This window comes from Clavelina lepadiformis, chromosome 1, assembly GCF_947623445.1.
Source record: "Clavelina lepadiformis chromosome 1, kaClaLepa1.1, whole genome shotgun sequence".
NCBI classification, from domain to species: domain Eukaryota; kingdom Metazoa; phylum Chordata; class Ascidiacea; order Aplousobranchia; family Clavelinidae; genus Clavelina; species Clavelina lepadiformis.
The window spans coordinates 25,642,281-25,670,103 of NC_135240.1; the positions used below are offsets into that span (position 1 = coordinate 25,642,281).

The 27,823-nt window shown below is 35.9% G+C and overlaps 2 protein-coding genes and 1 long non-coding RNA gene across 5 annotated transcripts; 1 reads left to right on the forward strand and 2 right to left on the reverse strand.

The window, feature by feature from the left end:
• Positions 1-2,097: 2,097 nt before the first annotated feature.
• Positions 2,098-4,701, forward strand: LOC143460761 (uncharacterized). Of its 2 annotated transcripts, none has more exons than XR_013117958.1 (2): positions 2,098-3,670; positions 3,973-4,701. It is a non-coding gene; the product is annotated as an uncharacterized LOC143460761 (long non-coding RNA). The 2 variants fall into 2 exon arrangements; XR_013117961.1 differs by having other exon boundaries at positions 4,001-4,701.
• Positions 4,702-6,784: 2,083 nt separating this feature from the next.
• Positions 6,785-16,627, reverse strand: LOC143468337 (sushi, von Willebrand factor type A, EGF and pentraxin domain-containing protein 1-like). 2 transcript variants are annotated; one of them, XM_076965524.1, is made up of 21 exons: positions 16,489-16,627; positions 15,235-15,345; positions 14,942-14,971; positions 14,559-14,753; positions 14,173-14,382; positions 13,836-14,027; positions 13,476-13,697; positions 13,189-13,395; positions 12,873-13,064; positions 12,367-12,558; positions 11,954-12,172; positions 11,177-11,368; positions 10,835-11,017; positions 9,880-10,074; positions 9,528-9,728; positions 9,015-9,446; positions 8,587-8,877; positions 8,345-8,490; positions 7,949-8,117; positions 7,737-7,839; positions 6,785-7,631 (listed from the first exon to the last, which is right to left on the reverse strand). In XM_076965524.1, exons 1-21 carry the CDS (start codon positions 16,550-16,552, stop codon positions 7,415-7,417), a joined length of 3,963 nt encoding a protein of 1,320 aa, XP_076821639.1. In that variant the 5' UTR covers positions 16,553-16,627; the 3' UTR covers positions 6,785-7,414. The 2 variants fall into 2 exon arrangements, with proteins under 2 accessions (XP_076821639.1, XP_076821723.1); XM_076965608.1 differs by lacking the exons at positions 6,785-7,631; positions 7,737-7,839; positions 8,345-8,490.
• A 2,517-nt stretch (positions 16,628-19,144) lies between these two features.
• LOC143468463 (sushi, von Willebrand factor type A, EGF and pentraxin domain-containing protein 1-like) lies at positions 19,145-27,823 on the reverse strand. Its single transcript, XM_076965737.1, has 18 exons — positions 27,691-27,823; positions 26,162-26,398; positions 25,853-26,062; positions 25,553-25,744; positions 25,169-25,357; positions 24,737-24,958; positions 24,392-24,586; positions 24,072-24,263; positions 23,768-23,956; positions 22,913-23,095; positions 22,485-22,682; positions 22,068-22,274; positions 21,544-21,960; positions 21,098-21,388; positions 20,844-20,989; positions 20,549-20,708; positions 19,916-20,018; positions 19,145-19,799 (listed from the first exon to the last, which is right to left on the reverse strand). Exons 1-18 carry the CDS (start codon positions 27,752-27,754, stop codon positions 19,655-19,657), a joined length of 3,540 nt encoding a protein of 1,179 aa, XP_076821852.1. The 5' UTR covers positions 27,755-27,823; the 3' UTR covers positions 19,145-19,654.

The window sequence follows — 27,823 nt, forward strand, 5'->3', positions numbered from 1 at the left end:
GAACTACACGGTAAGCAAACAACTCAAAAACCAGCTTAACTGGTGAAAAACGTGAAATCCATCTCATAATGTAGAGGCCGCATTGTACCGATATAAGATGTAATATCGGTCGAACTCTGCGCAGAGACCTCACTGATGTGTTTAAACAGAACTTAAAGTATTTTCGGTGCTCTACACTCTCTGACTAGTTTTCCGCTTTTCAAGCATTTACGGAAGTGAACCACAGTCATCGAATGAATTCTTAGAGAAAAAAAACTCATTTTTATAAATAGACTACACAAATTTAAATTAATAAAACTTGACGAAAAAACTGCGCTTCGTGAACATGCGACTGATCACGTTTTTCTTTAGAAGTCTTTTATTTATAAACGTATGATTATTACGTAGCATTGCATGAGGTCTGAAAGCAGATCAAGTGACTTTTGCCAATAACGTGTGACTTGTGACCTTTATTGCTCTTTATGCGGTTTTAGAATTTTTCTAACTTTTTTGTGTTTTTTTTTATATAGCGTACAAAAAAGCACCAACCCTTTTACGGTCAACCATCGATAATTGTATAGGTAAAATAATATTTTAGAACTGTAATATATAACATCAAACTATAAATCGGGTATAAACAAATGCTTAGGTTTTGCATAACTCACATGAACCAAAAAAATCTTCTAAAAACTAAATTGTAAGACATTTGTTTGTGTACTTGATCGACGATAAAACTTTCGATAAGTCGATCACAAGGAGTTTCGATTTCTGCGTGAAATAGTATCAAATAGAACATATTTTTATTTGTCATGGCTTGAAATAAATTAGATATTTGGAAACTTTAAACGCAACGGAAAAGTTCAAGTGAACCTCGTTTATTTATTTATATCTTTTTTTTTACCTAAATTTATCTCAGTATCCAGTACAAGTTTACTCGTAATAAGCATTAGGCATAATTGGGATGCATCACTCAAATTTATTGCAACCAGCAATTCTGCAACTACCTCATTGCCAAACACACTTAGTCAGTTGTGGAAAACATAGTGGCTCGTTACCAGAAAGATTATATTTCTTACTGCGTTTTACCGAGATTATAGAAATTGTAAAACGACTGAAACGTGTGTTTTTCAAGCTACACCAAACAAGACGCTTTTCCAATGAAAGATATGGTAAACGTTTGACTGCATGACGTTTTGATGACTGAAACGGGTGAGCTAACTGTACAATGCATCATAGCAGTAAAATAATAACAGGTTTGATCTTTTGGGTCAACAAAACGTTGATTCGATTTAAAGCTTTTCGCAGAAAGGAAATCCTTAATTCATGACTCTGTTACCTTTTGGCAAGCAGGCGAAATAGTTTGGCCTAAAATTGCAGTAGTATGGCACATAGCGCACCATATGCTCGCAAACTCACACAAGTAATCAAAATATCCCGAGTTCGCTTTACGCAATACTACATATAGTATGAGGGTATGAGAATAGTTTAACTGCGTGACTTTATAGATAATTGAAAAGCAGAAATTGAATATTTATTTTATTCTTCATGTTTTATATATGTACGAATAATCTTATAAACTTTTATAACCGGGATCATTATCATCATCATCATCATTAAAAATTCTAAAGTCAATATTATTATTAAATAGTATATCATAATATGGAGATTCAATTACATAATTAACAATATCCTAATTATTTTCTAAAAAATCTTCTACAATATCTAATTTATGTCTAGGTAAATATGTCTCATACTAGAATATTGTTGGACAATCTTCATTATCTTTTTCGTATATTTCACAAATATCTGGAAAAATATTTTAAATTGATGGAAAGCCATCTTTTCTTCTGTATCAATTGTATTGTATTGTTGTATTGTATTGTATTGTAGCATCAAACTTTCAATCACAAAATCATTACATTGATTACCTGGATATATTGGAGTTGAATACGTTTTTTGGAAATTTTCAGGGTGTCGCAACCCACATCCTATTACGCACGAATGTTACAAAACTGCATCGTTATATAGAATTTTACAGAATTGAAGACATGATGAAAGAAGTGTGGCTGAGACTCAGTACGTACATCATTACGAAATACTGTAGTTGATCCTCGCATAAGCATGGAAAGCGTAAAATAACGATATGAGTATAACAATGCACAAACTTTTCATGTATCTTTTTATGCACTTTAGAAAGATATTCAGTAAAATTGTAGCCGCAAACTGTTTTCCCCGCATATCACTTGTTGTTTAAATTATGTCCTGATTTTCTTTAAGTGTGCCGCGTTTGTGGCGCGCATGGTATATTTAGCATGTTCGTAATTACGCACATGATTTGTTGATTTTATGCTGAGTTTACCAGAAGAGTTTAAGTTGGAAATGAAATGCAATGGTGCAGAAGTAGGTACCATGAACTATGAAGAAATAACGTCCAAAGCTGAAGAAGTTGCTTGTTGCTCACTTCGATGTAACAAGGCCGAACAACAGCTTATACAAAGAACCCAAGCATTAGTTGAAACGAATGGGAGTTACGTCAAAGCTCTTGTCAATTTCGGAGCAATTGCATACCCGAAACCGGAAGATGAAGGCACGAAGAATGACGTCTTGTATAACACTTTGTAAGTTGAATTGCGTAACAACCATTAAGCAGAAAGGCTGGTCACGTGCAACATTAAGATAGAGTGACCGGCGTTTCTTGATGCTGTCAAAAAGCTATTAATGATGGAACCTACGCAAGTGCAACAGCACGTTTCCACAATACATACCATAAAGCAAGTTTTATCAACTTGCGAAGAGATAAAACAAATGATCTAGGATCTGCGGCACGATGTTGACATCTTGCATAAGTCACGGACGTGTTTTGCATGGATAGAAATAGGACACAGCAAGCGATGTTGTCCTCAAAATAACCGGATGGGAAACTCCAACGGGGCAGGCACGGGTGAACGCCCCTGAACCCATCATCACAACGTGAACGATAATTGGTTACTTACAAGATGCAGACCGTTTCTGCAGAACAATATGGTACGTTAACGACGTCTTGTAAACTGGTAAACTCATGGTAAACTCTTATTTGCGCTTGTTGACACAGGTGCATCAATTACCGTCATATCACATTTGGTTTTCCAAGAATGTTCCGCTTAAGATTTAAAAGATTGCCCTTCAAGTGTTCGATTTCTTTGGCCAAGCGGAACCGTTATCGCGATGGCAGGTAAAGCAAAGCTAAACTTCACCGTTGCCGGGTTAGAGACCACTCGCGCCGTCTTTGTCGAAGAGAATTTATCGGAGTCTTGCATTCTGGGTTTGGATTTCCTTCAAGGCCATGTTTGCATCATTGACTGTGATGTGAAAACTCATGAGGCTGGTGGAGGAATATTACCGCTATTGAGAGAACCAGCTATTTTGAACAGTTCCTCGATTGCATTAATTGAGTCACTGCTTATCCACGCGTTTACTAAGGTTTTGTTGCCTTGTAATGTTAAATGTCGGATGAAGTCCAAGTCTTACGACGTTTTTATACAGAGGTCTGCATGCCTACTAGACAAATACAAAATTTTAGGCGCAAATTGGAAGAGGTTGACGAATCACCAACCGAAGATGACGTGTCGTCTCTCATTGAACAATTGCATCTAAATGATCTCAAATTGTCAGATGTTGAGCGGGAAGCTGTGGTCGAAGTGATTCGAAGACGGTAAGCTGCTTTTTCACTCCCTAAACGTGATCTTGGCAAAATCAATATTCTTACTCACAATATTCACACGGGAGACGCGTCACCGATACGCTAACACCCGAATAGAATGTTAGAAGAAAACAAACGAAAGGTAGATGAAGTGCTAAAAGATATGCTAAATGATAACGCTATTAGTCACTCACAGTCGCCTTGATCTAGCCCAGTTGTGTTTGTTAATTATGAAGGACGGTAATGTAAGGTTTTGCATTGACTACAAGGCTGTCAACGATTGCGCTAAAAAGCAAAGTTTTTCTTTGCCGCAGATCAATAACAGTTTGGATCAACTTTCAGGGTGCAAATATTCTACCACACTGGACCTTAAATCTGGTTTCTGGCAAATACTGATAGTATTTGAAAAGACAGCGTTTACGTGCCATCAAAGGATTTTCGATTTTAATGTGATGCCTTTGGGACTATCCAACGCACCTGCCACGATCCAGCACTTGATGCGGATAGTTCTCGATAAAGTTGAATAGAATAATGCATTGGCTTACCTGGACGACATCATCATATATGTACGCACCTTTCGAAATCATTTGTACAGCTTGGACGACGTACTTTTCCGACTAATTGCAGGTGGCATCAAATTTAAACCATCTAAATGCAATTTATTCAAAGAAGTTAGGTACTTGGGTCATGTTGTTGCAAAATCTGGTGTGCCCTGCAATCCGGAGAAAATCTTTCCCGAAAGAACGATCGACTTCGCCGAAGCCCACGTCGCCCAATTCGTTACTCACACGTCGAAATGTATTAATTGTTTGTTTGTGTAATGCTGATGTTATGTCTATGACTACTTTCCTATGATTTGCGTTTTAAAAATCACAGTTTCAAGTATGGTTGTATTTTATTTCGGATCCGTTTATATAAGGCCTATCTTAACCATCAATCTTAAGTTTTTATACCTTTTGTAGTGTTATTGGTATGAAGCTTGATTTGTAACCGACCGATATTCTTTATTTTGTTTATGTTATTGTGTTAATATAGTCATGCTGCCTAAATTTATCCTGTAACAAATTAATTTTAATTATAGTGTAGGGGGAAGGTGGGGTAAAGCGGACCAACGGGGTAAAGTGGCACAACCCTCTTATTTTCTTAATAAAGATTTTTAACAGCGCAGATATAACTAAGTTTAGTGAAGCATGACATAACGTGGTTGCACACGCCATTATAAGAGATTATGTGGAAAAGAAGGCAAGAAAAGGCACGGAATTCGTTTTTTGTACTCTCTTTTAATGTTAGTTCAACTAGCATTGACTAGTGTGATGACAGAAATATTGGCTTAGATGCGGCTGGTCTTCCCGAGATGCCTGAATCGTTACCTGCACAGCCAATAGATGTAGCCCAAACGTCCTCTCCTGAAGATGCAAATTCCAGTTTCACAATTATAAGTCCTGTTGAACTGCTTTCTATGCCGAAAGCAGATCACACTCGCCAAAAGAGGAAGTCTAAGACAGGTGAAACTGCTATTTTAACCAGTTCACCATACAAGAAGCAGTTGGCTGCAAGGAATCGTAGCCAGACCGCGGTATCTGGCAACAGCAGTAAAACAAGTTCATCGAAAAAGCGTTCTATGAAGAAAGCTAAAGTTTCCAGGTCATCAATGCAGCAGAAGGACACAGTCCATGAAAGTGATAACAACGTAGATGCAGAATGCTTTTACTGCAACGAAATGTATTCCAAATCATCCGAGAATGATGGGTGGATCCAGTGCTCCAAATGCATGCGATGGGTGTAATGAAGAGGATGACAACTTTATTTGTGAATTATGTTTTTAAAAATTGATGGTGAACTTCGATTACTTTCATAACTACTTCGCTTATGATGACAATTTGTAAATAAATTGATTGTGATGTGGAACAAATTGCCTTCTTTACTCAAAAACTTACGGTGGACTATTGGAGGTGCTTTTACATCAAAAAATTTTTATGTAAGAAAGCAAGCAATCAATAAAAGGGCACTTCAAAAATTAGCGAAATACCTTAGAGTTAACTCTCAAAACAAACAAGTCAAATGTTTTGGTGAAATCAGTGAATTGTAACGATTAAGCCTTAGGTGGTCCACTTTACCCCACCCTCCCCTAGTTTCAAAATAATGTTGTGTTTACATTATTTGTATAGAAATACTGTACCTTGTTAAATTCGAGTTTTTATTGCTGGGGTGATAATTGCAGTTTCTGTCACTAGTGCACCATTTTGCTGTGTGTAAAGAATCGTTTTTGTAAACCTTTGTTCTTTGGCCCATTATCGTATACGTAGTCAAAAGAGTTCCCTTAATTAGTTAAATTTATAAATTCTATTGGGTAACAAAATAGCGGTTGTTGCTTCGTGATTACATTCCAATTTATCATTGTATTTACCATATGCTTAGCCTATAGCCAGTTATACTATTTGATGTCGTTCAAACAATGCCGAAGCGATTGGTTGGTTGGGGAGGAGTGTTAAGTTGTTTTCTGCTTGGTTTGTCGTGCCTTTGTATTTTCTGACTTCGGCCAGAAGCACTGATAAATGTGATTACGCCTAGCCTGTGGTGGAACAGACATTCGACCGAAGCCTGTACTGCTTTGTACAATCCGATAGTTAACTGCAGGTCTCTGTTCACTGGTCCCCCAATCTTGCCCGTTTCGAACGAGTGATGATTCTACCGACACTGTACTGCTGTAGGCCTACTTAGTTTTTACCGTTTTAAAATACAATTTGATATACTTACAGTAACTGCAGATATTTTCGAACCAGCAATAGGAAAAAGCCGGTAACACACGCACGCTGTAGTGCAAGTTATGGGGTTCTTTTTACAGCTTAAGCGAGGTAAAAGGGCACAACATAGATAGCCGACGCCATCTACGGGTGGTTTTACACTGCTGTTAAAATTTATAACTACCTCGAGTGCATCAGACGTGCTACCTGGCGTTGTTGCTCCCTATTAAAGAAATAATAGGTTTTGTATAATGTGTTTGTCAATCTTCATAATGATTAATTTTGGAAGTTTACTCATGTCAAAGTCATTCACAAATAACATTTCGCTCGAGTATGATCATCCAAAACTATCATGTCGACGGCTCATACCATACAATATAAATCTAGGTAATTAGTTTAATTACATATGAGTTCAAAACAACAGGTATTGAATATTTGCACATAATATAAGATGGTTCACAAGCAAGTTAAACAGAATAACACGGTTGTCAAAAGAAGAGGAAGGGAAAATAACATAGTTGTATTGTAACGATTATTTTCTCGTTCATGTTGCCTGGCTTCACTTCACATTTACAGTGAACAACAACACCCTTAACTGCCAGTAACTGTATACAGTGTAGCGTTATCACGTTAATATAACATACCGATGATTTTTGAAAAGCTATCTGTAATCGCTCACAGCAAGACACCGGCTAAAAGACAACCTCCCTAAAAAGCGCACAATCTTTATACATAACAAGGGTGACACATCACGTGACTAAAATAGTTAACAAACACGTAAAAGGTGCTGATTGGTAAAAACGCTTCAAACGAAAACACGATAAACAACAACACAACATGTGAGGAACAAAGTCCGTTACAGTATGCTGTTTTTTTTATTTTTCTCTGAAAAGATAATATCGAAACAAAAATCAAAGTGCAATGCTAAAATATGCGATACAACACAGCTGTCAATGCTAGAATATGCGATTAATGAAAATATATTTTTAAGTTTAAAGAGATTAAATCTTATTCACAACGAAGTCGATGTTTGTTTGGTTTGTTGTGTTTTAGAGGTTTCAATAACGTTTTCACTGGAATCCACGTTTTTACTTGAATTCTCGCCCTTTCTAGGGGTCTGTGCTATAGACTGAACACTCAGCTGCTTTAAATATCCGGGTCGGAAAATCTCCACGATCTCATTCCGAAAACCTTGTTCTCTCGCGCTGTAAACGATGAAGTTGACCAAGCTATGAAAGAGACAGCAGTTGTCAGATAGCAATTAATAGACCATGGGAATGTATAATACTCAGAACAAATTGTCCCTAATATATTTCTAGCTATGTCAAAGATACCTGTTTGTCATGCTAAAGTAAAAGCAAATCATGTAGGGTTGTGCGATGTTGTCGCAATCCAAGTGACCAGAATAGAATAAAGAAGCCGCGACGACGATTGGAACTAAATCATATAAAAATTTAATAACCAAAAAATAACAAAAAAAATTAAATCTGTTTAAAACAAAAAAGAAACATTTAAAACAAACGATGCTATACCGTCACAGACTTACGCAGCGTAGCTGTGAACCCGAACTGCATAATTGCAACTGTTTTCAGGACTGCCAATTTTCGTTTGTTTCTGCGATTGTTGGAAGAAATTGATTGTCCAGTACCAGTGTTATTCGATCTAGGCTTACCACCATTATAAACAAAAATTGCCGTAATCAAACAAGAGGCAGTCTACAAAAAAGCAAAAACAAATTAGAGAAATACTTTATTTTTGTAACACGGTATCGTTTTTATAATTATTTTAAATGGTTAGTGTGATTTGTTTAATAGATGTTTTTAAAGATTAACGCCAGCGCATTAGGACAAAGATAAGCAGGTACGATCGAAATATTGTTTTATCACTTCATCATCAGAAGATGAACCAAACAGAAATACATAAATCTATCCAAGTAACTTACGAGCAACATAAATGGTAAAAGGTAAAATATTATCATAAAAGCAATAGCAACTGAGTAATCCATGTTTGAAGCAGAGCTTGTGATGGCAGGTTGATACAGAAACGTCGGTGACAAATATGTGAAATGCAACTGAGTGGGAAACCAAGCTGACAGATAAATAACGACACAAAGATAGCAAAAACCTGTAATATTCTTCGATACATTTACAAATTAAAACTTTCTTTGAAACATTGATAAGTTACCTGGGACTGTTGCGCTTAACAATGACAGGATCCACACTATACCATGAGCAACATAAACAGACATCTTCTTTTGCCATTTGTACTTTATTGGCTTAGCTATTGCATATAATCTTTCTCCTCCCATATAGACCAAATGAAATAGAGATGATGTGAGAGTGAAAAGAAAAAATATTCCTCCCACAGAAGCTTGCGGTGATCCCTGCAATGCTGACTGTTGTTGGATAAGTTCTACTGGAGTTGAGTTCATTGTCCAAGTAAAGTTGAAGCTCACCACAACCAGGATTTGTATTCCTTGAAAAACAAAGCAAGTTCTATTTCAAAAATATTTAGTAACTGAACCCCATAAAACGTATTTTTTCTGTTTAATAAAATTATTTACAAAATACCATGACAAGATTAAACTCATTTGTTTAGGCATTTTACAGTACCTGTCAAAATATCAGCTACTGCAAGGGAAAGTTTGCAAATGTCCATTTTGTTAGCTGTTCTTCGATTGAAGCGTTTGTAGCCTACCCATATTACTAAAGCATTGCCAAAAAAGATTGTCAAAGCAAAAAGCAAAACAAAAAAAAGGAAAACTGCTGCTCGGCCCACACCGCACATTTCACACTCGAACAAAGTTTGGTTGAAGCATTTGAAATATATGTCAGGAGGAGATCCAACGCAAAATCCTGGATATCCACAAACACTTGTGATGGGAATTAAATCTGAGCCGTTCGTTCTGCTCGCAGCCGTATAGTTGGTGATATTGGTAGAAATAGAGAAGTTAGGCTGAATGAAGTCGTTGGTTTTAGCGACATCCAACGCTCTCCGTGGTCCGTAAAATTCGTACGTGTCGGGAATAAACAGGCTGAATGTAGCTTAATACAAAAATAATAAGTCAAATAAACTGCTGCTAAATCCTTTTTGTATCTTGTTATACTTCTCAAAACAACAAATACCAGGAAAACATTGTAAATCGAGGATATCTGGTAGCCACTCATTTCCAAAACAGATACTGACGTCCGGTCCAATAAGACTCCCGCCATAATCGCAACCATAGATAAATGTAGAGCCTATTGCATAGAACCCATTATTGTCCGGATCAGGCTCATTTAAAATTATTACATCGTTGTAAAGTCTTGGCGGTGCAGTTTTGCAATCTGTAGAAAATTTGGATTAAACTACATTGTTATGACTAACAACAAGTGCAACTACACAAAACACTAGATTAGCCTATTGATTGTAACATCAAATGTATTGATTTGTTATGAAGACCAACTGTTATTTCTCATAATCTCTAACATTAAATACCAAGTCTACATTCTGGAAAGTTCACTGGGTTCAACTCCAAACTCCATTTGTTACCAGCCTGGCAATTACTCACAGCACCATTTGGCGCAACCATCCGAAATTCATCTTTGCATTGGTATGTTATAGAGGCACCTTCTGCAAATGGAGCCTCACCAGAGTACTTTCCATTGTGTAAGGAAGCTGGACCTCCACAACCTGGATTGGGAATATATTTGATTAGATGCTATATAGTATAACTTATATGATCATAGTAGCCTGCACAGCGTTTTTGTGTCTGCATAGAATGACGTAAGTGTTTAAGCCATCTTTTGTAAATTTGGTTAGGTTACATTAAGTAAACAACCACATAGCTATGGTGAATGTAATAGTAAATTTTAATAGTGAATGTAACATTAGATTGTAATAATTTAGATAATTGACGTTTTTTGTAAGCAATTGCGTGTTCTCGGACTTGGAAAATGTGCCATTTAACATATTCGATTGTTCTATTACGTTGCTATACATAGCTGTCCAGCTTAACTACATGACCCGTATCCATGTGGTAGAGTGACATGCTTTTCAAGTGCTTGTAGTACACTTAGACTTGTACGAATTAAGAAGTATTCTTGTTGACGATATCTCTGTAATGTATAGTGTTGTCAGATTGTTAGTGGTTACAAAGGAGATATTTTGTGACAATAGCATGTGACGTTTAACTGTGGCCTACTCTGATTGGCTATAGCATAAGGTTATGGAAAAAAGGAAATAGTTTTGGATGGAATCTCTTGGTAAAATGTCTCTTCAGAAAATCTGGTTTTATGAAAGGTCTTTGGGAAAATTGTGTTTGTGGAAATGGTACATGATAATTTCTTCTGATGAAAATACTACATCTTTGGAAAATTAAAATTTGAGATTTAAATCGTCTCAAAGCTATTATTAATGTATCGATAAATAGCAGTATGTATGCGATATTCACCTTGTTTTGGAGCTGTGCATTGGGGAAGTCTGGTTAAGCTCCAAGTTCCATCATTAAGACAATTGGTTATTGTGATATTGTTGGTAGAAAAACTTGGATCGCACACATACTCATAACTTTGTGCTTCGGAATTGGATGTTCGTCTAAATTTTGCGTTTGGTACTGTTGGTGGCGCGCTGCAGTCTACATGAAAATTGATGTTTATGCCACTGAAGAAATACTAACAGTCTAAGAATAAACAATATCTTATGTAAATTTACTGCCGCACATATGAAATGAAATGCATCCATTAAGAAATCTACCAAATTTGAAACCAAAATTTTTGTTTAAAGTAATTCCTACTTTGTACACATGTGGGTATGTCAGGTAGCCACATCCCATTACTGCAATTTAATGTTGTACTCCCAATAAGTATGGACCCTTCTTTACAACGGTAAGTTACGATGGATCCAAATCCAAATCCAAATGTATCTCTAAACGGTTCATCTACAATTTCCAAGCCGAATGTTGCCTTTGGCGGTGATTGAGCACAACCTTTAAATACACAAGCTTTTATTTTTCGGCTTTGTGGCCGTGCGGTTGAGCACTGAACTTGCAAAAATGCGGACTGTGTTCGATATCTAGTGACGCTACCGGTGTTATGCCCTTGGGCAATGCATTAACTTCGTATACTCCTGTCCAGTGAACTTGGTGAACAATTCTAAGATCGGACAAACGACATAAAAAATATAAAAATAAATAAATAAACAAGTAAAAATGTTGATCGAAACTCGCACAAAGGCGAGCTCCGTATCCGGCGCTTGAGCGATGAGGAATCATCGTCGAGTTTAAGTCATGCAAAATTTTTCGTCAGTCCCATGATAAAAATCATCATACCACAGGTGAAACCATAACAAAAAGAGACTAAATTAAATTAAACTGAAAGAAGATGATTACTATACGCTGTAGTATTAATAGTCACCCGTGTTGCATGTCAAAATTTTATCTGTACTAAATTTACTACTAAATTTTTTGTCTAAATTTAGAAAAAAAAGCAGTACTTAGGTAATGCAAAGTTTTTTTTCCCGATGGACAAGTGCAACATAAACGTTGCCAATAAGGTCCGAGTTATCAACATACCTCGGTAGCAGAGCGGTGGCAAAGCCGATTTTCCATTGACCCTCCAATACCAACCTCCCCCAACACAAGTGAGCGTTGCATCTCTAATCAAACGATATCCCGGTTGACAACCAAAACTATGTTCTACTCCGTGGGAAAATGATATTCCATCTTTGTTGCGAAGAGTTTCATCCACTAGTACTACACCACCCGGAGGCAAAGTGGGCAGTGATAAGCAAACTGAAAAAAAAATATGAATTTCAGAATGGTTTCCAAATTATAAAATTATACCAGTAACAATTATGGTTTTATAGAATTCAAATTGTACAGGCAAAAGAGAAAAATTATACAAGTATGGTATACGGAACACAAGTAACAGTGTAAATGAATATGTGCGTTAATTGAGTTAATGGATAGACAACATGCTTATTTACCACGGCTACAGAAAGGACGCATTGGTGATTCCGACTCATTAATCCATTCATTTTGACGACAAACGAAATGAAAACCACCAGGGGCATCCAGCTCATAATATTGAAAGCAATTATACGTCACAATGTCACCCTCCTTATATGGAGGAAGTCTCACAACAAATCCATTTCTGATCATTGGAGGATTGCCACATCCTGGTTAAAATTAAGTTTAACCAGTTTTTTGTACTCATATAAATGATATATATACAGTACAGTAGGTGTAGCGCAATATTTCTAAAAGTACAACAACTCAGCATAGTTATTGTACTTACAATGCAAATGCGCTCATTTCGAGCAAATATACGTGTATACAAGAAATCTATTCCTCACTTATATCACCCTTAAATATACAAAGCTACCAATTGGCTACTGTCTGTAATCTCAAATTGAACTGACTGAGAAACTGATTTGTCCTGATATTAAATATTGACAAAACGCTTTACAGTAATGTACCCAACTACTTTTACCGTTTTCGGGGATTGTACAACGTGGAAGTTGAACAAGGTCCCATGAAACGATATTTCCATTCCTTCTACAAGTGGATGTTGTTACATCGTTTGTGGATAATCCTTCATCGCAAATGTAGTGAGCAATTGATCCTTCAGTTGTTGAGAAAACTCTAACTGTTGCATTCATAGCTTCAGGAGGATATCCACAAACTAAAAAACAAGTAGAGGTGAAATATGACTAGGCCCTACTACAGTATATACAGTATACAAGGAAAGTATAAATACATGAATTAACTTATAATCGACATTGGTAAATGAATGATCAATGGTTCACTTGGTTCACATATGGGAAAGTTGGAAGCGCTTTCGTTCAAACTCCAGCGGTTTCCAGCAAGACATGTACTTCTTGCTCCCGCAGGTGCGTTTAAATAATATCCACTGATACAGAAGTAAGTAATGGTCTCGTGAATATAATGTTCCCGATTGGGTTTTTTTGCAGCTTCATATGCTCCATTAATTATAAGTGGAGGGTTCCCGCAGCCTGGTCAATTTGAAGGGAGTGAGTGATTCCTTATACTCAAAAGTATCTCGTTGAAGAAATAAAGTTTGTCAAAATTATACCTTCTTCAGACTCGATGCAAATGGGAAGCGTCAAATCGTCTTGATAAACAAAAGGATGAAAAGGTTCTGGTGCACTCTTCCATTCTCCCCTGATGCAGTAGATAAGTGTTGCTACATCCAAGGTGAATAGTCCAGGATCGCAAAAAACCCGAGCTTGCGAGAATTCTCTTGTCGAGATTGGAAAAATGCTCGCGTTTGTCGCAGACGGAAGATTATCGCAATCTGTATCACAAAATGTTAGTTTTATAGATATATGGATGCAATTCAAATCAAGCTGTTATGAAAGTGCATGAATTACAAAAAAGTTGTTCAACTGCACACGTAATAGCAGCCAGAGTTTTATTGTACAACTCAACCTACGCAATGGACAGAAAGAAAATCTTCCAAGCCATCCTGAAGGTGTACAAGTGAATGTGTTTTGTACGTGCTTTGAAAATGGATCTTCGCAACCATATATCACTTCTGTTCCCAGTGAAAAAGTGTCTCTGTTAAAGATTTCTTCACTAGATAGCAGTACTGCGCCATCAGGCGGTGATGGGGGAACAGAACAAACTAAAACAAGGTATCAGGTGAAATTCTACATTTTTCATCTAAATTAAGGCAGTAATGAAACCTTGAACGCTTGAAGAGGGTTATTGTCTATTTCCTGGTCCGTAATTTAACCATTACCAATTATTTATACAAAGTACACCAATACCTATTTGCTCATTTGGAAGACATGTTGGAAAGTTTTCGTCGTGTATTTGTAAGCTCCATTGGTTACCAAGCTCACATCGACTGATGGAAGACGCATTTAAGTTGCCCAGTTCAAACCCTTCTGAGCAACGATAGGATATTGTTTCATTTAGATTGTACGGCGGGTCTCCAATTATATCGCCACCAGGCAGAGGAAAGGGATTTCCACATCCTGCATCGATATCAAAATTTAAAACATAGTTTGATGTAACCGAAATATTTTAGGGATATTTTAACAAACCAGTGCCAGAAATCGCGCAGTTTGGAATCTTATACAATCTATCTAAATCAAGAATCAAAGCGATCATTTTTAAACATAAAGTATAATCTAGATATCTACAGACGAACCGGTTTTGGGTATCGTGCAGTTTGGAATCTTTAGTTCAATATCCCATTTCCCATTTTGGCAGGTAAACTGGGTTGGGCCAGTAGTAGAGAAGTCAGGATTGCATGCGAAATTCACTATGGTTTTGACTGGAATAACACTTCTATTGACATAGGAGGACAGTTCACTGTTTGGTCCAGGTGGTGGTGGAAAACAATCTAAAAACATATTCCAATTATTGCACCATTAAAAGGAATTTTTTTTTATTTTTACGTCTTTGTGTTTTCAGTCTAATTACAAATTGCCGCTTTGTGTCATGCTTTGCTGGGCGTGTTTAACATCTTTTATCATCAGTTATTTTTGTCGGGCAATTATTCAATCAGAAAAATATAAAGTATTTGCTTACCTGGACTGGGAAAAGCAATTGGACCAAAATCTGTATTCATTCAGGGTGAGCAATAAACATAGAAATAGAATTTAGATAGATTAATTCTTGTTCATTACAATAACTAAACATGCTTAGAAAAAACACATGTCAAACATATTGTTGTATGCTGATTTTTTATATGTACTGTTATTCTGAAATTATTTTTTCATTGGAATTTACAACCCAAAACCCTTAACAAAACTGAAAATATTTTTTTAGACTTTTACGTATACTTCAACTTAAAGCCAAAGTTATTGCGCCTATAAGAAGACCTGGCTGGATCCTTGTAGGTGGAACAGGAAAATAGGGAAAAGGCTCGGCTGGAATAGTATATAGTGGAAAGGGATATGGGGCAGCAGGAAAAGGTGAGCCATTTTCAAATTCTAAAGGGGAAACAAACAAACAAATGTAAGTTGAAAAATGAAAACAAAAAGCTAAATTAAAAATTTTATTTTTGCTATATACGTACATTTAAAATATCTTTGAATACGTCTTAGCAATTTATTGAAGGCACAAGTAATAGTAGGAAGCTTATAAAAGTTTTCTTTCAACTCTAATGAATTCGAGTAAAACTTGCCAAAAATGGTAAATCGTTTCTTTGTAAACACAAAAATGAGAATATTACGCTGGCAAGACAAATAATTGCAACTAAATGTATTATTTAAATGTGACATGCAACAACCAAAATGTAAGACCTAACGTAACGTATCATGTTACTTATCAGCTTTATTTGTGAAAGCGAGAAAAGGTTCTTTGATAGTTTTTGTAAAAAAATCACTTTGAAAAACGGAATTGCAAGTAACTGAATACTATAGATCAAGTGTGCTTCGAATAAGTTATTTTTTTGTGTACGGAAGTTAATTAAATTTATCCCAAAAGTTTTGAAAAGTATTGTAGTTGCAAAAATGTCACTGAACATAAAGTACTTTTCAGTTTATTGTCACTTTTCAGTCCAACACAAAGTTACGGGCACATTATGAGTAGAAATTATTGAAACATTCCTTCCACTACTAAATAGGAATACTATCGCAGAAAGAACTTCTGAAATGTGCACACGAATGGGCCTCATGTTATGGGATTTCATGGACAATTTAATATACCAAAAATCTATTTGTGTTTGAGCCGTTTTGGTTCTTCGATGTAGACCTATTTCTCGGAAATATCAACGTTTCTGCGTCAGAACAAAATATGACTGGTAAGTATGACTACTAATCTCTTGTTAATCGAACATTAATCTGTAAAATTTAATTTAATACGAGCCATCTTGAAAACATTTCTTAAAATTAAAATGATGATGATCTTTCTTGTTGTAATGCCTAAATGCTTAGCGATTAATCTCCATCGTTGTAGAGAATTGAAATCACCCAGCACAGTACAACTAACACAATTTGCAAACTAACGAAAATCGCATATTTGAAGCAACTGTTTATGTTTCAATTTTTATTTCATTAAGTCTCGATAAATCTTTAGCAAATGATGTCGCTAACGTCTGCAACTTTCAACATTCAGCTTCGGATGATTCTTACCTTGTGCTTTTGCGAGTGAAATCCATACTATGTAAAACAAATAACTTTTCCAAACAGAAATCATACTACTGTTTTTCACAGCCAATAGACAGTCTATAAAATCAAATAACTTAGTACAACAAACTTAACAGCGTATCTAGAAAATAATTAGCATCGTTAAGAAAACTTTTACAAATTACTTTATGCAACATAAGCTCTGTGGCTAGAAACTAGCGTTAGACGAAAAATATAATCAATCTTTATCCTTACAAACGCTAATGCAAAAATAAATAACTTGGTCACGATAACTTGATACAAAAATCAGTAGATCGCCCACGTCAGCGCACATCAGCGTCCGGTTTAATTTACTGTGCTTTAATGTTTACATAAAACTTTGAAAAGTATAACTCGACCAGTTTAAGAAAACATTTAAAATAACGCTATGTTGGGCGGTCGGCATATAGGTGCGATTGCGCATACACGCATATAAATTATACGTCTATTAATTCTACTGAATCAGCCAAAACGCTCATATAACAACTAAACGAATTTTTAACTGTAGGAAATGAACAAGGCATGCTCTTTTGTACCTATTTATAACTAGTTAAGTAAGTTATATTTATCCGAGTTTGTTCTTGGGTAAAATAAAGCCTCAAACATTTGCGGAATTAAAATAGTTTAAACGTTTTGTGTATATTTTTCTTGTTCTGAGTATTAGTCCTTTAGTCGTGCTTTCAAATACGTTCTAATTTCTTGGTATGTCTGGCGATTACAGCCTAGCTACAGCAATTTGAAATCAAAGAAAGAGATCGTGTAAAACATATCGAGAAAGCTTGCACAGGCAAACCAACATTCAGTGACACGTATAAGAACCGTCTACCATTGCAGATACCACTAAATCGCAGAATTGTTGGTAGCGCTAAACGGTGATCTCTGCATGTTTTTTACGTGGTATCAAAAACGGGATTCGAACCCAAGCCTTCATTCAGAGATTTCACGTGAAATTTCGATGTGAGCCTATATATACGCCTATATATATATAACTTATACAGTATATATAAACCTGCTGTACCAAGGTGCAGATCTTTTAATTGCAGCCTCGCCGTTTTACATAAACGTGCGTAATTCAATGCACAAAGGACAAACTTCCTGTATTCATCGAAAAACAGGGTTTAATCCATTTAAACTACTTGTCATGATGCCGGATTCCTCAGGCTGCTCTACATTGTCTATCTTGTTTTGTTTTTGCTCCGATTTAAAAAGAAAAACACTCTTTAATAGTCATACTGTAGGACTGTTAGTATAATACTTATACTTTAATAATTTTGTACTACATACGTAAACTACAGTCTAAGCAAACAACTCCAATTTCAGCTTAAGTGGTGAAAAACGTAAAAATCATCCCATAATGTAGAGCCCGCATTGTACCGATATAAGATGGTATATCTGTCGAGCTCTGCGCAGAGATCTCACTGATGTTTTGCAACAAATTCTGAAGTATTCTCGGTGTTCTACACACTCTGACTAGTTTTCCACCTTTCCAAGCAATTACGGAAGTGAACCACAGTCATCGAATGAATTCTTAGAGAAAAAAAACTGATTTTTATACACAGACTACACTCATTTAAACTAATAAAACCTGACGTAAAAATTGCGCCACGTGAATATGCGACTAATCACGTTTTCCTTTAGAAATCTTTTACATATAAACATATAACCATGCATTACACAGCATTGCATAACGTCTGGTAGCATATCAAGCGACGTATGTCAACAACGTAGGCTATGACATGTGACCGCTTTTGCTCTTTACGCGGTTTTAGAATTTTTCTAACTTTTTTGTTATTTCTTTTATATAGCGTGCAAATCAAAAACCAACCTTTTTACGGTCACCATCTATAATTGTATAGGTAAAATAATATTATAGAACTGTAATATATAACATCAAACTATAAATCGGGCAGAAACAAATGCTTAGGTTTTGCATAACTCACAGGAGCCAAAAAACTTTAAAAACTGAATTTTAAGAACTTCGATTGTGTACTTGATCGACGATAAAACTTTCGATAAGTCTATCACAAGGAGTTTCGATTTCTGCGTGAAACTCTATCAAATAGAACATATTTTGATTTGTCAAAGCTTGAAATAAATCAGATATTTGGAAACTTTAAACGTAACGGAAAGGTTCAAGTGGTTATTGATTATATCTTTTTTGTTATCTAAGTTGACCTCAGCCAGTATAGGTTTGCCCATAATAAGCATTAGGCATAATTGGTATGCATCACTCAAATTCATAGGCAACCGGCCATTCTGCAACAATCTCAGAACCAAATGCACTCAGTTTGTTTGGGAAAACATAGCGGTGTATGTCCTCGTTACGAGAAAGTTTATAGTTCTTACTGCGTTTTACCGATACTTAAACGTGTAACTAAAACGTGTAACTAAAACGTGTAACTAAAACGTGTACTTTTCAAGCTACACCAAACAAAACGCTTTTCCAATGAAAGATATGGTAAACGTTTGACTGACGTTTTGATGACTGAAACGAATTAGTTAACTGTACAGTACATCATAGCAGTAAAAGAATAACAGATTTGATGTTACGGTCAACAAACGTTGATTAAATTAAAAGTTTTTCACAGAAAGGAAATCCTTAATTCTTGACTCTGTTACCTTTTAGCAAACAGGCAAAATGGTTGTGACTAAAATTGCCTAAAACAACTAAAACTATAAGAAATTCCTCCGCAGATATTCCCGCGTGCTGTAAAAACTTCTTGTTTTTCTGGTTTTTATTGTTTATTTTTGCATTTTTTTATCTTACAGGTTTTAATAAGACGTCTTATAACATAGAGTTTATGCACAAGTTTTCGTCCACAGTAAAATCATAAGAAACATATGCTTTTTTAACTTTGCTAATGATTCGTACTGGCGTATCTTATATTATAGCCAACAAATATTTTTCGTGAAATGAGTTTTAGTTTTGACAAAAATCACCATGACGCACTTAACATTTTGAAAAAGCAATAAGTTAGCAAATAGTAAAGTGATGGTGTAGATCTTAATAAAAGTAAAAAGTTCGAAACACATCAGTTATAAAGTAATTTTCCTTTTATTAAAGCTTATAGCTTGCTGCTCGGATGGTTTTGTAGTTTGCTTTTAGTGGAACACGTTTCTTGAATCCGGTCCATTACTTGCGGGGGTATGCTTTAGCAGGTGTACGGCCTGCTGAAGACGGTACTGCCAGCTTTTTTAAGTAGCCAGGTCTGAAAATATCCACGACTTCGTCTCGAAAATTGCGATCCCTTGTGCTGTACACGATGAAGTTGACTAAGCTGAAACAAAGCATATCTTCTAAAAAGAGTGTTGTTAGAAATAAGTTCGGCTACAAGATTTGCCAAAACATTTTTTTTAATGTATTGTGCGCAAGATTTGCATTCGATGAATTCACCTGTTTGTCATGCTAAAATAAAAGCAAATCATGTAAGGTTGTGCGATGTTGTTGCAATCCAAGTGACCAGAATAGAAAAGCGAATTTGCGATAAGTATTGGAACTACAGATCGAGAACATATAATGCTTTATAGAGATTAGACAATTCAGCTTAAATTGAATGACGTTACATGGTCAAGCAAGCAAAGTATGACAAAATATATATCCACTCAAATAAGAATATTTGATAGGCTTGTCCATGGGAAATGTCCCATGGGATGGGATGGGATGGAACAGCACGAATTGCAATTCCCATGAGTACCAATGATATGATAATATGAGTACCAATGATAATAAATTGTCATAGATAGACAACTTTTCTGAACTTTAAAGTTAACAAAGTCAATAAATTTTGTCGTTTTGTATCTCTCTTTGTACATGTAGTCAATTCTAATAGACATTAGACTTAAATTTCCATAAATTTAATAACATTTATTGAATTGTATTTTGATGGCCATCCCATGGGATGGGATGGGATGGGACAGGCATGAATTGCTATGGGATAGCATGGGATGGGACAGAAAAAAATGTCCCATGGACAAGCCTGAGATTTGAGTAAACAATCAAGGTTGGAATAAAACTTAGCTCGCATACTTAAAGTAATTGTAAATCCAGTCTGCATGATTGCGATGGTCTTCATAACAGACAACTTGCGTTTGTAATTATGCGAAGCCACACGTTGACCAATGGTTGGCTTGTTTGCTCGTTTACCGGAATTGTACACGAACGCTGCTGTAGTTAAACAGGAAGCTGTCTGAATAATTGAAAAATTTTTCATATACTTTTCATATCACAGCTCGATAAACACGCTCTTCTGTAGTAAATAATGATTTAAAGCAAGATATTTTAAAGTATATAATTACGCCACTACTTAGGAAAACTAACTCACGAGTAAGGCAAAAGGCAGAAAATGAAATATTATCATGAAAGCAATTGCCGATGAATAATCTATATTGGAAGAAGTTTCGCGAAGCGCTGGATAGTAAAGGAAGGTTGATGCCAAGTAGGTGTAAACAAACTGACCAGGAAACCAAGCTGAAATAGAAATCAAGAACCTAAAAAACTAGAAAAACTGTAATTCTTCTGTATTGATCGTACTTTTAGTTAAGAACAAACGAGATTTTTGGATATCACTTGTGCTACCTGGAACTGTTGCGCTCAGCAATGACAGGATCCATACAAAGCTAATGCCTACGTAAACTTTCATTTTTGTTTGCCACTTGTAGCGTATGGGCTTTACAACTGCGTACAATCTTTCGCCGCCCATGTAAACTAGATGATAAAGCGAAGATGAAATTGCAAAAAAGAAAAAGATTCCTCCGACATAAGCCTGTGTTGAAGAGCGCAACGTCGACTGCAGGTCGCTGAGTTCAACTGCAGTTGAATTCATCGACCAATTAAAGTTGTAGGTCACAACTACTAAGATTTGTATACCTGCAATATTTGCACATAAAAAACTTAAGGAAAAATGATATAGAACCTCAAATGAAAATATTAAAAATCTTTTTTTCAGAATCTATAAAATTATTAAATTAACTTTTGTTCAATTTAGAGTTTTATACGAAGATGGTTATATACTATGTTGTCACCAGTTAGAATGTCAGCTATTGCAAGAGAAGTTTTGCAAATGTCCACTTTAGTCGCTTTTCTACGTTTGAGGCGTTTTAATCCTATCCATATCACCAAAGCGTTGCTGAAGCAAATCGCCAAACCAAACAACAGGACAAAACAAAGAAATATGACTGCTTTGTCAACCCCACAGGCTTCACATTCAAACAAGGTTTGGTTTGAACAGTTTTGATAAATTTCGAAAGGAGTTCCAACACAAAATCCTGGATATCCACAGACACTTGTAATAGGAACAAAACTGGTTTCGTTGAAGGCACGGTTGGTTATGTTTGTAGCAGAAAAATTTCTTTCCGGTGGAATTGCTTTTCCCGACTCACCTAACTTTGTTCGTGGTCCGTAAAATGTGTATCGGTCTGGAATGAGTGCGTACGTTTCTCCTTGCAAAACAAATTCAACTATTATAAACAACACGGTATTCTTTGTTTTTTTTTAAATAACTTTAAAGAAGTAAATGTGGACTAAAATTTCCAGAAAAAGTATATACCTTTCAGACAACGAAACGGTCCTGTATCGGGATACCAGCCATATCCAATGCATGTGCGGACACGAGCGTCAAAAAAAGGACTTTCAGACCCTCTTTCGCAACCATAAATTATTGTGGATCCCCAAGAGAAAAACCCGTTTTTACTTGAAACGGGTTGATTCAAGATAAGGACACTTTCGTCCGCTACTGGAGGTTTACTTTTGCAAACTAACAACAGAGAAATGGGTAAAAACAAAATTAATGTGGTTGCGTCGTTTTCACGGCAAAAAAGTATGTGGCAGAAAAAATGCTTGGGGTGTGGTACTTGAATATTACAGCCGTCAAATGCACAAAAATTCCTTTAAATGTCATCTAAACGCATTGACTCTTTTCAACTATATATACCCCACATTTTAAACATGATGAACACATAAAAACCTGGTCGACATTCCGGTACACTGCTTGGAGAATGTAACTCCAGACTCCACTTGTTACCAGCTTGGCAAATACTCACTGGACCATTTGGAGCAACCATCTCAAAGTCATCATTGCATCGGTATGTTATAGAAGTGCCTTGGTCAAAGGGGGCTTCCCCAGAGAAAACACCATTGTGTAAAGTCTGTGGGTTCCCGCATCCTGCATTTACATTGTTGCGATTAGTTGCAAACTAGAATAACACGTGGCCTAGGATCATTTGGGATATGTTACTTATAGCAATGGAAATAACTTATTAGCAAAGTCATAGCTTTAACTGGAGATCAAGAGTGTCCAATGACGTTAATCGAAAACGGTACCACCAAGTTCGATGCTGTTTAACCAATAACGGAAATATTTGAAAGAAGCAAAAATGATAGAATTAGTTTTACTTGATGTCGGCTTGTTGCATGTGGGAAGTCTGCTCAAACTCCAGGACCCATTTTCCAAGCAAGTCATTGTAGTTGAGTTGTTGGTAAAATATCCTGGTTCACACACATACTCATAACTTTGTGCTTCTGAAATTGACATTGGCCTGATGTTTGCGTTGGATACAAGTGGTGGCGCCCGACAGTCTATATACATGCATACATATTGCCAAAGCTGAGACTAATCCCTTAATATCTGTAGTTGACGTTAGTAAGGTTGTCGTACGTAAATCATTGCTAAGTCATTTCCTGAAGTCATTGGATCGATTGCAAATAAAGTTTAGTCAATATCAAGCCATTGCTTTAAGCACAACTAACGCAAAAAAGGTTTTTCTTTATTTGTATAACTAAAAACTAATATGTTTAAAATAATGGAATACATCAATAGTTTTTCATCAAAAGGTTGTAACATAACCACCACACGGAAAATTTATTATCACGTGACTCTGGTTTTTTAACGATCATGTATTTTCTTTTCTCAGTGGGTTTTGCCAAATATATTTATATTATTGACATTCTATCATTCAAATATTACACTCCACAAGAAGAAGAACAGTCCTGTTTGAAAAAAATTATTTTTTCAGTTATACCAATCAAACTATGAATATCTCTTTGTTAACTGTGCTTATCACAAACGTTTGGCATATTTAGTTAACTTCCACCATTCCAAAGTTGAATTTAGTCATACGTAACCGAATAACAAAGCTTCAAATGAAAAAGAACAGTAACGTTATTACGATATAAGTAAAATTCTTATTTAACTTATGCATAACTTTTAGTAAAATTTGCACCATACATTTAACACTAATTTTTAAATACATTGCACACAAGTGGGAAGTTCAGGGATCCACAATCCATCATTGCAAGTTAGGTTTGAATTCCCAACAAGAATCCCTTTGCTGCAATGATACGTTGCGAATACCCCAAATGTGTAACCAAAATAATTCCGGATCGGTCTGCTAATAATTTCCAAAGGAAAAATTGGTTCTGGAGGCGATTGTACACATCCTGAGCATAGGCAGAATTTCATTTTATACAGTATATGCTATACACTTTAGCAACTAAAGCAAATCACAAGGAAACCTACCGCGAAAATTTGTGTGAAGTAAACTACAGCAATTACCTCTCCTGCAAATAGGAAAGTCTTCAGAACCTGGTTTCAAACTCCAAGTATTGTTTGCCATGCAATTGCTAATGGCCCCACTAGGAGCAAACAATGCAAAAGAAACACTGCAATAATACGTGATGGTATTGTTGGTACGTGGGTCGTCAAAAAATAACTCACCATTTACCAAAGAAGGTGGATCGCCGCAGCCTATATAGGTATATAGGTATATATGTTATAGACAAGCAAATGCGATGATCAGAGTTTTAACTAGTATAAGTTGTTCTTCAGTTGTAAGAGAAATGAACCTTTCAAGGTTTGTAGAACCAATCATTTACCTGAATGTGTATTGATACATATTGGAAATGATTCTTGTTGCCCATTTGGGTTCCATTTACCACTACTGTTACACACTACGGACGAAGAACCGAATAGAGTGAATCTAGGTTCACAGACATATCTAGCCACCCATGTTTCCACCGTTGCCAGAGCGATAACAGAGGCATTTGAAACTTTTGGCGGTGGACCGCAATCTACAAATGTAATTGAAAACTTATTGAAAACTTTTAGTTTTAACAATTATTTTTGCGATGTGGTTTTCAATAAAGTCAAATAAACATTCATTACGAATATACTGTATGTTGTTTTAAATATTAACAAGAAACGTTGCCTTGTCTTTGTACCTCGGTAGCATAGTGGCACTATTTTCGTCAATTTTCCTTTCACTGTCCAACTCCAAACTCCATCAACACATGTAAGAGTGGCATCTCTTACCACGCGATATCCAGTCTGACATTTAAAGAAGATGGTTGTTCCATTTGAGTAAGATATTCCGTCTTTGTTCCGAACAGTTTCATCGATAATAAACAACCCGTTAGCTGGTGGTCTTCGCACAGAAAAGCAAACTACAGAAGAAAACATTATACTCTGGAGCGAACGGCAGAATCTGGAAGACATCCTGGTAAAATTATAAACTACAGAGATTGAATTCATACATCCGGCTGCATACGTTGTATAAAAACCTAGTACTTGAACTGATGTATGAATTGATGTAATGTCTCCAATTATTCCATATATCTCACATTTTGCTCTTAAATTAATATATGTTTTTATACCGGGTCGACAGTAAGGAAACTTCCGTGATCCCGACGCAGTGATCCATGACCCACGGCATATAATTTGAGAACTGTCAACCACAATCAGTTCATATCCGTGAAAGCATTGGTACGTCACAACCTCGCCTTCGTTAAATGGAGGACTTTGTTCGGCGTACCCATGTTTGATAAACGGTGGGTTGCCGCAACCTATAATTTGAATTATGCGCGTTAAAAGAGGTAAAATATAGACAAAATATGGTCCAAACAATTTGCTTTTCCAAAGAATTGCCCTATCTTTACAATATAGTTTGTGAAGCTTCTCTTGGCGGCTGGATTACAACTGACAGATTTACTGCTTGTGTCAATACCATACAAAACGACACCATACTGCACAAAGTTGACCTGTTTCTGAAACATTACATTCCGGCACTTGCGTTATGTTCCAGGACGCAATAATTCCATTTCTGCTGCAAGTAAACGTTGTTATGTCGTTGGTGGATAATCCTTCATCGCAAATATATTGAGCAATTGATTGTTCAGTTGTTGGAAATACTCGAACTGTTGCGTTTCTTGCTTTGGGAGGATGTTCGCAAACTGAGAACAACGCGGAAATAACTTATTGTTGATTTATAATATGCGATTAAACTATAGTATGTAGTTCAATTTCCTTCTTCGTCATAATTTAAGTGTTTAAACATTAACCTGGTTCACATATAGGAAAACTTTCTGAGTCAGTTTGGTTTAAACTCCATCTGTTTCCACCTAGACAAATGCTTTCTGCCCCCTCAGGCGCGTTGAGATGAAAACCATCAATACAAATGTAAGTAATCTTTGCGCCAAGAACATGTTTAAAATTCGGTGGATTTTCAGCCACATGTGCTCCATTTGTTAAAAGTGGCGGATTCCCGCATCCTGATCGAATACTTGTGGATTTTAATTTGTATGACTTTGATTTATGATGACTTTCAATGACAATATTTTAAAACCACATATTTTGAGTATAAACTTCACCGGCAATTGGTTTCGCGCAAGTAGGTAGAAACAACTTTCCTTCTACTTCAGATAAAGGCAAAATCAACCATGTCTGGCTGCGCAATATTGAATTTCTCCATTCTCCTTGAAAGCAGATGATTGACGTTGAATCGAAAGTATAAAATCCAGGATCACAAAAGTAATCCGCCTGGGCACCGTCTTTTGTTGAAGTTGGAAAGATGTTGGCGTTTTTCACAGGCGGGGGGAATTTGCAATCTGGAATGAATAACAATAGTTTTTATTAAACTGATAATAATAAAACACTTGTTTTAAAAGAATTAACCGGAAAAGCAAACGACCATCTTAGATATCAAAATATTTCAGAGAACAACGGCAAAGATAACCATTTCAACTGAAGCACGCATGGGTGAAGAAATCTTTTGCGTTTTTAAACTCGAAGAATATTTTACCACTTTGCTAAAGAAAAACTTTTATTGTTGTAAGCATAAAAACAATGACTACAGATGACTACATATGTGGGTGGGTCTGGACCTCGCCTCGTCTTCACCCAAAGAGAATCGTAAAAATGACAATCAGGCAAGATGACAACGTGAGACAAGACTCGTCACCATTGTGGCATCGTATATTATTTGGTACAGTTTTACGTGCAGCCGCTTGCTTCTACCTTTCGTTTACAATTAAGGTTTGAACGTTTTTAGTAGTTGACTGTAACAGATTCGAATAGGCGAATCATCAGTGAAACTTCGTACCACCAGCAGATAGTGATAAAAGACTAAAGCATAAACTCATATGTTATAATTTGATGAAGCATAGAACTTTATAAATGATGATAAACGATACAAGATTAATGAAAGTATGCTGAGCGCAATTAGTCTCGTCATTAACAATAAAATGCTGCTTCATAAATAATTAATCAGTAATGCAGTAAAATCATAAGCGCAAACAATCTTGTAAAATAATATCTCTTAACTTTTGTCACCAAACAAATTACATGCATTTACAGCTTTTTTATACGCTTTAGTAAAGAGGTCGAGTTTAATAAGCTGGATGTTAAATGAAGCAGCAAATTTTGTGAACTACGGTAAAGATAAATATACTTTTTTGAAAATACAATGGCTAGAAACGAACTAAACCATATTTTTTTGATTATTTTTTGGGTTATATCACCCTCTCTGAAAACATTACATCAACATCTAATTTCAAGTTTTCAACTTTCATCTTAAAATACTTTTTCAGCATAATAATAATGATAATATTATATTATTTATTATAATAATTATAACAACGAATTGTGAAATAAAATAAATTTGCAACATGAATGAGAGACGAATGCTGATACATTCTATTGGCACATCTGGTGATTAATGAACATACGTTGTCTGACATGGCTACCGAAAACAGTCTGCTTATATTGTGATTAACTAAGCCATTGCAGAGAACGTTGTTTGCTACACGAATTCTCTATTCAACAATTTCGTCATTATGTTGCAATCTAAAGCAAGCATATTAAAAAAATGAGCAACCTTGGCTGTTTCTTTGTGACTTACCTTGAGCTTGGGTGAGTGTAAACCACACACAGACAAACAAGTCCCTTCTCCAGAAAAATGACATGAACGTTTTGATTTTTAAACAAGGCAGGTTTATATAAAAATATATAACAAATTCTGTACCGATAATATA

Excerpts from the sequence above, each read along its gene's own strand:
- LOC143468337 (XM_076965524.1), bottom strand. The coding sequence starts at position 16,552 with ATGATTTCTGTTTGGAAAAGTTATTTGTTTTACATAGTATGGATTTCA. Across the intron at positions 14,028-14,172 it reads TCTTCCAAATGAGCAAATAG|TTTGTTCTGTTCCCCCATCA; the intron begins GTATTGGTGTAC and ends ACCTTGTTTTAG. Across the intron at positions 10,075-10,834 it reads ATGCACAGCTCCAAAACAAG|GTTGTGGAGGTCCAGCTTCC; the intron begins GTGAATATCGCA and ends TTCCCAATCCAG.
- LOC143468463 (XM_076965737.1), bottom strand. The coding sequence starts at position 27,754 with ATGTCATTTTTCTGGAGAAGGGACTTGTTTGTCTGTGTGTGGTTTACA. Across the intron at positions 23,957-24,071 it reads CTTTCCTATTTGCAGGAGAG|GATGTGTACAATCGCCTCCA; the intron begins GTAATTGCTGTA and ends GCCTATGCTCAG. Across the intron at positions 20,019-20,548 it reads TGGATTTACAATTACTTTAA|TTCCAATACTTATCGCAAAT; the intron begins GTATGCGAGCTA and ends CTCGATCTGTAG.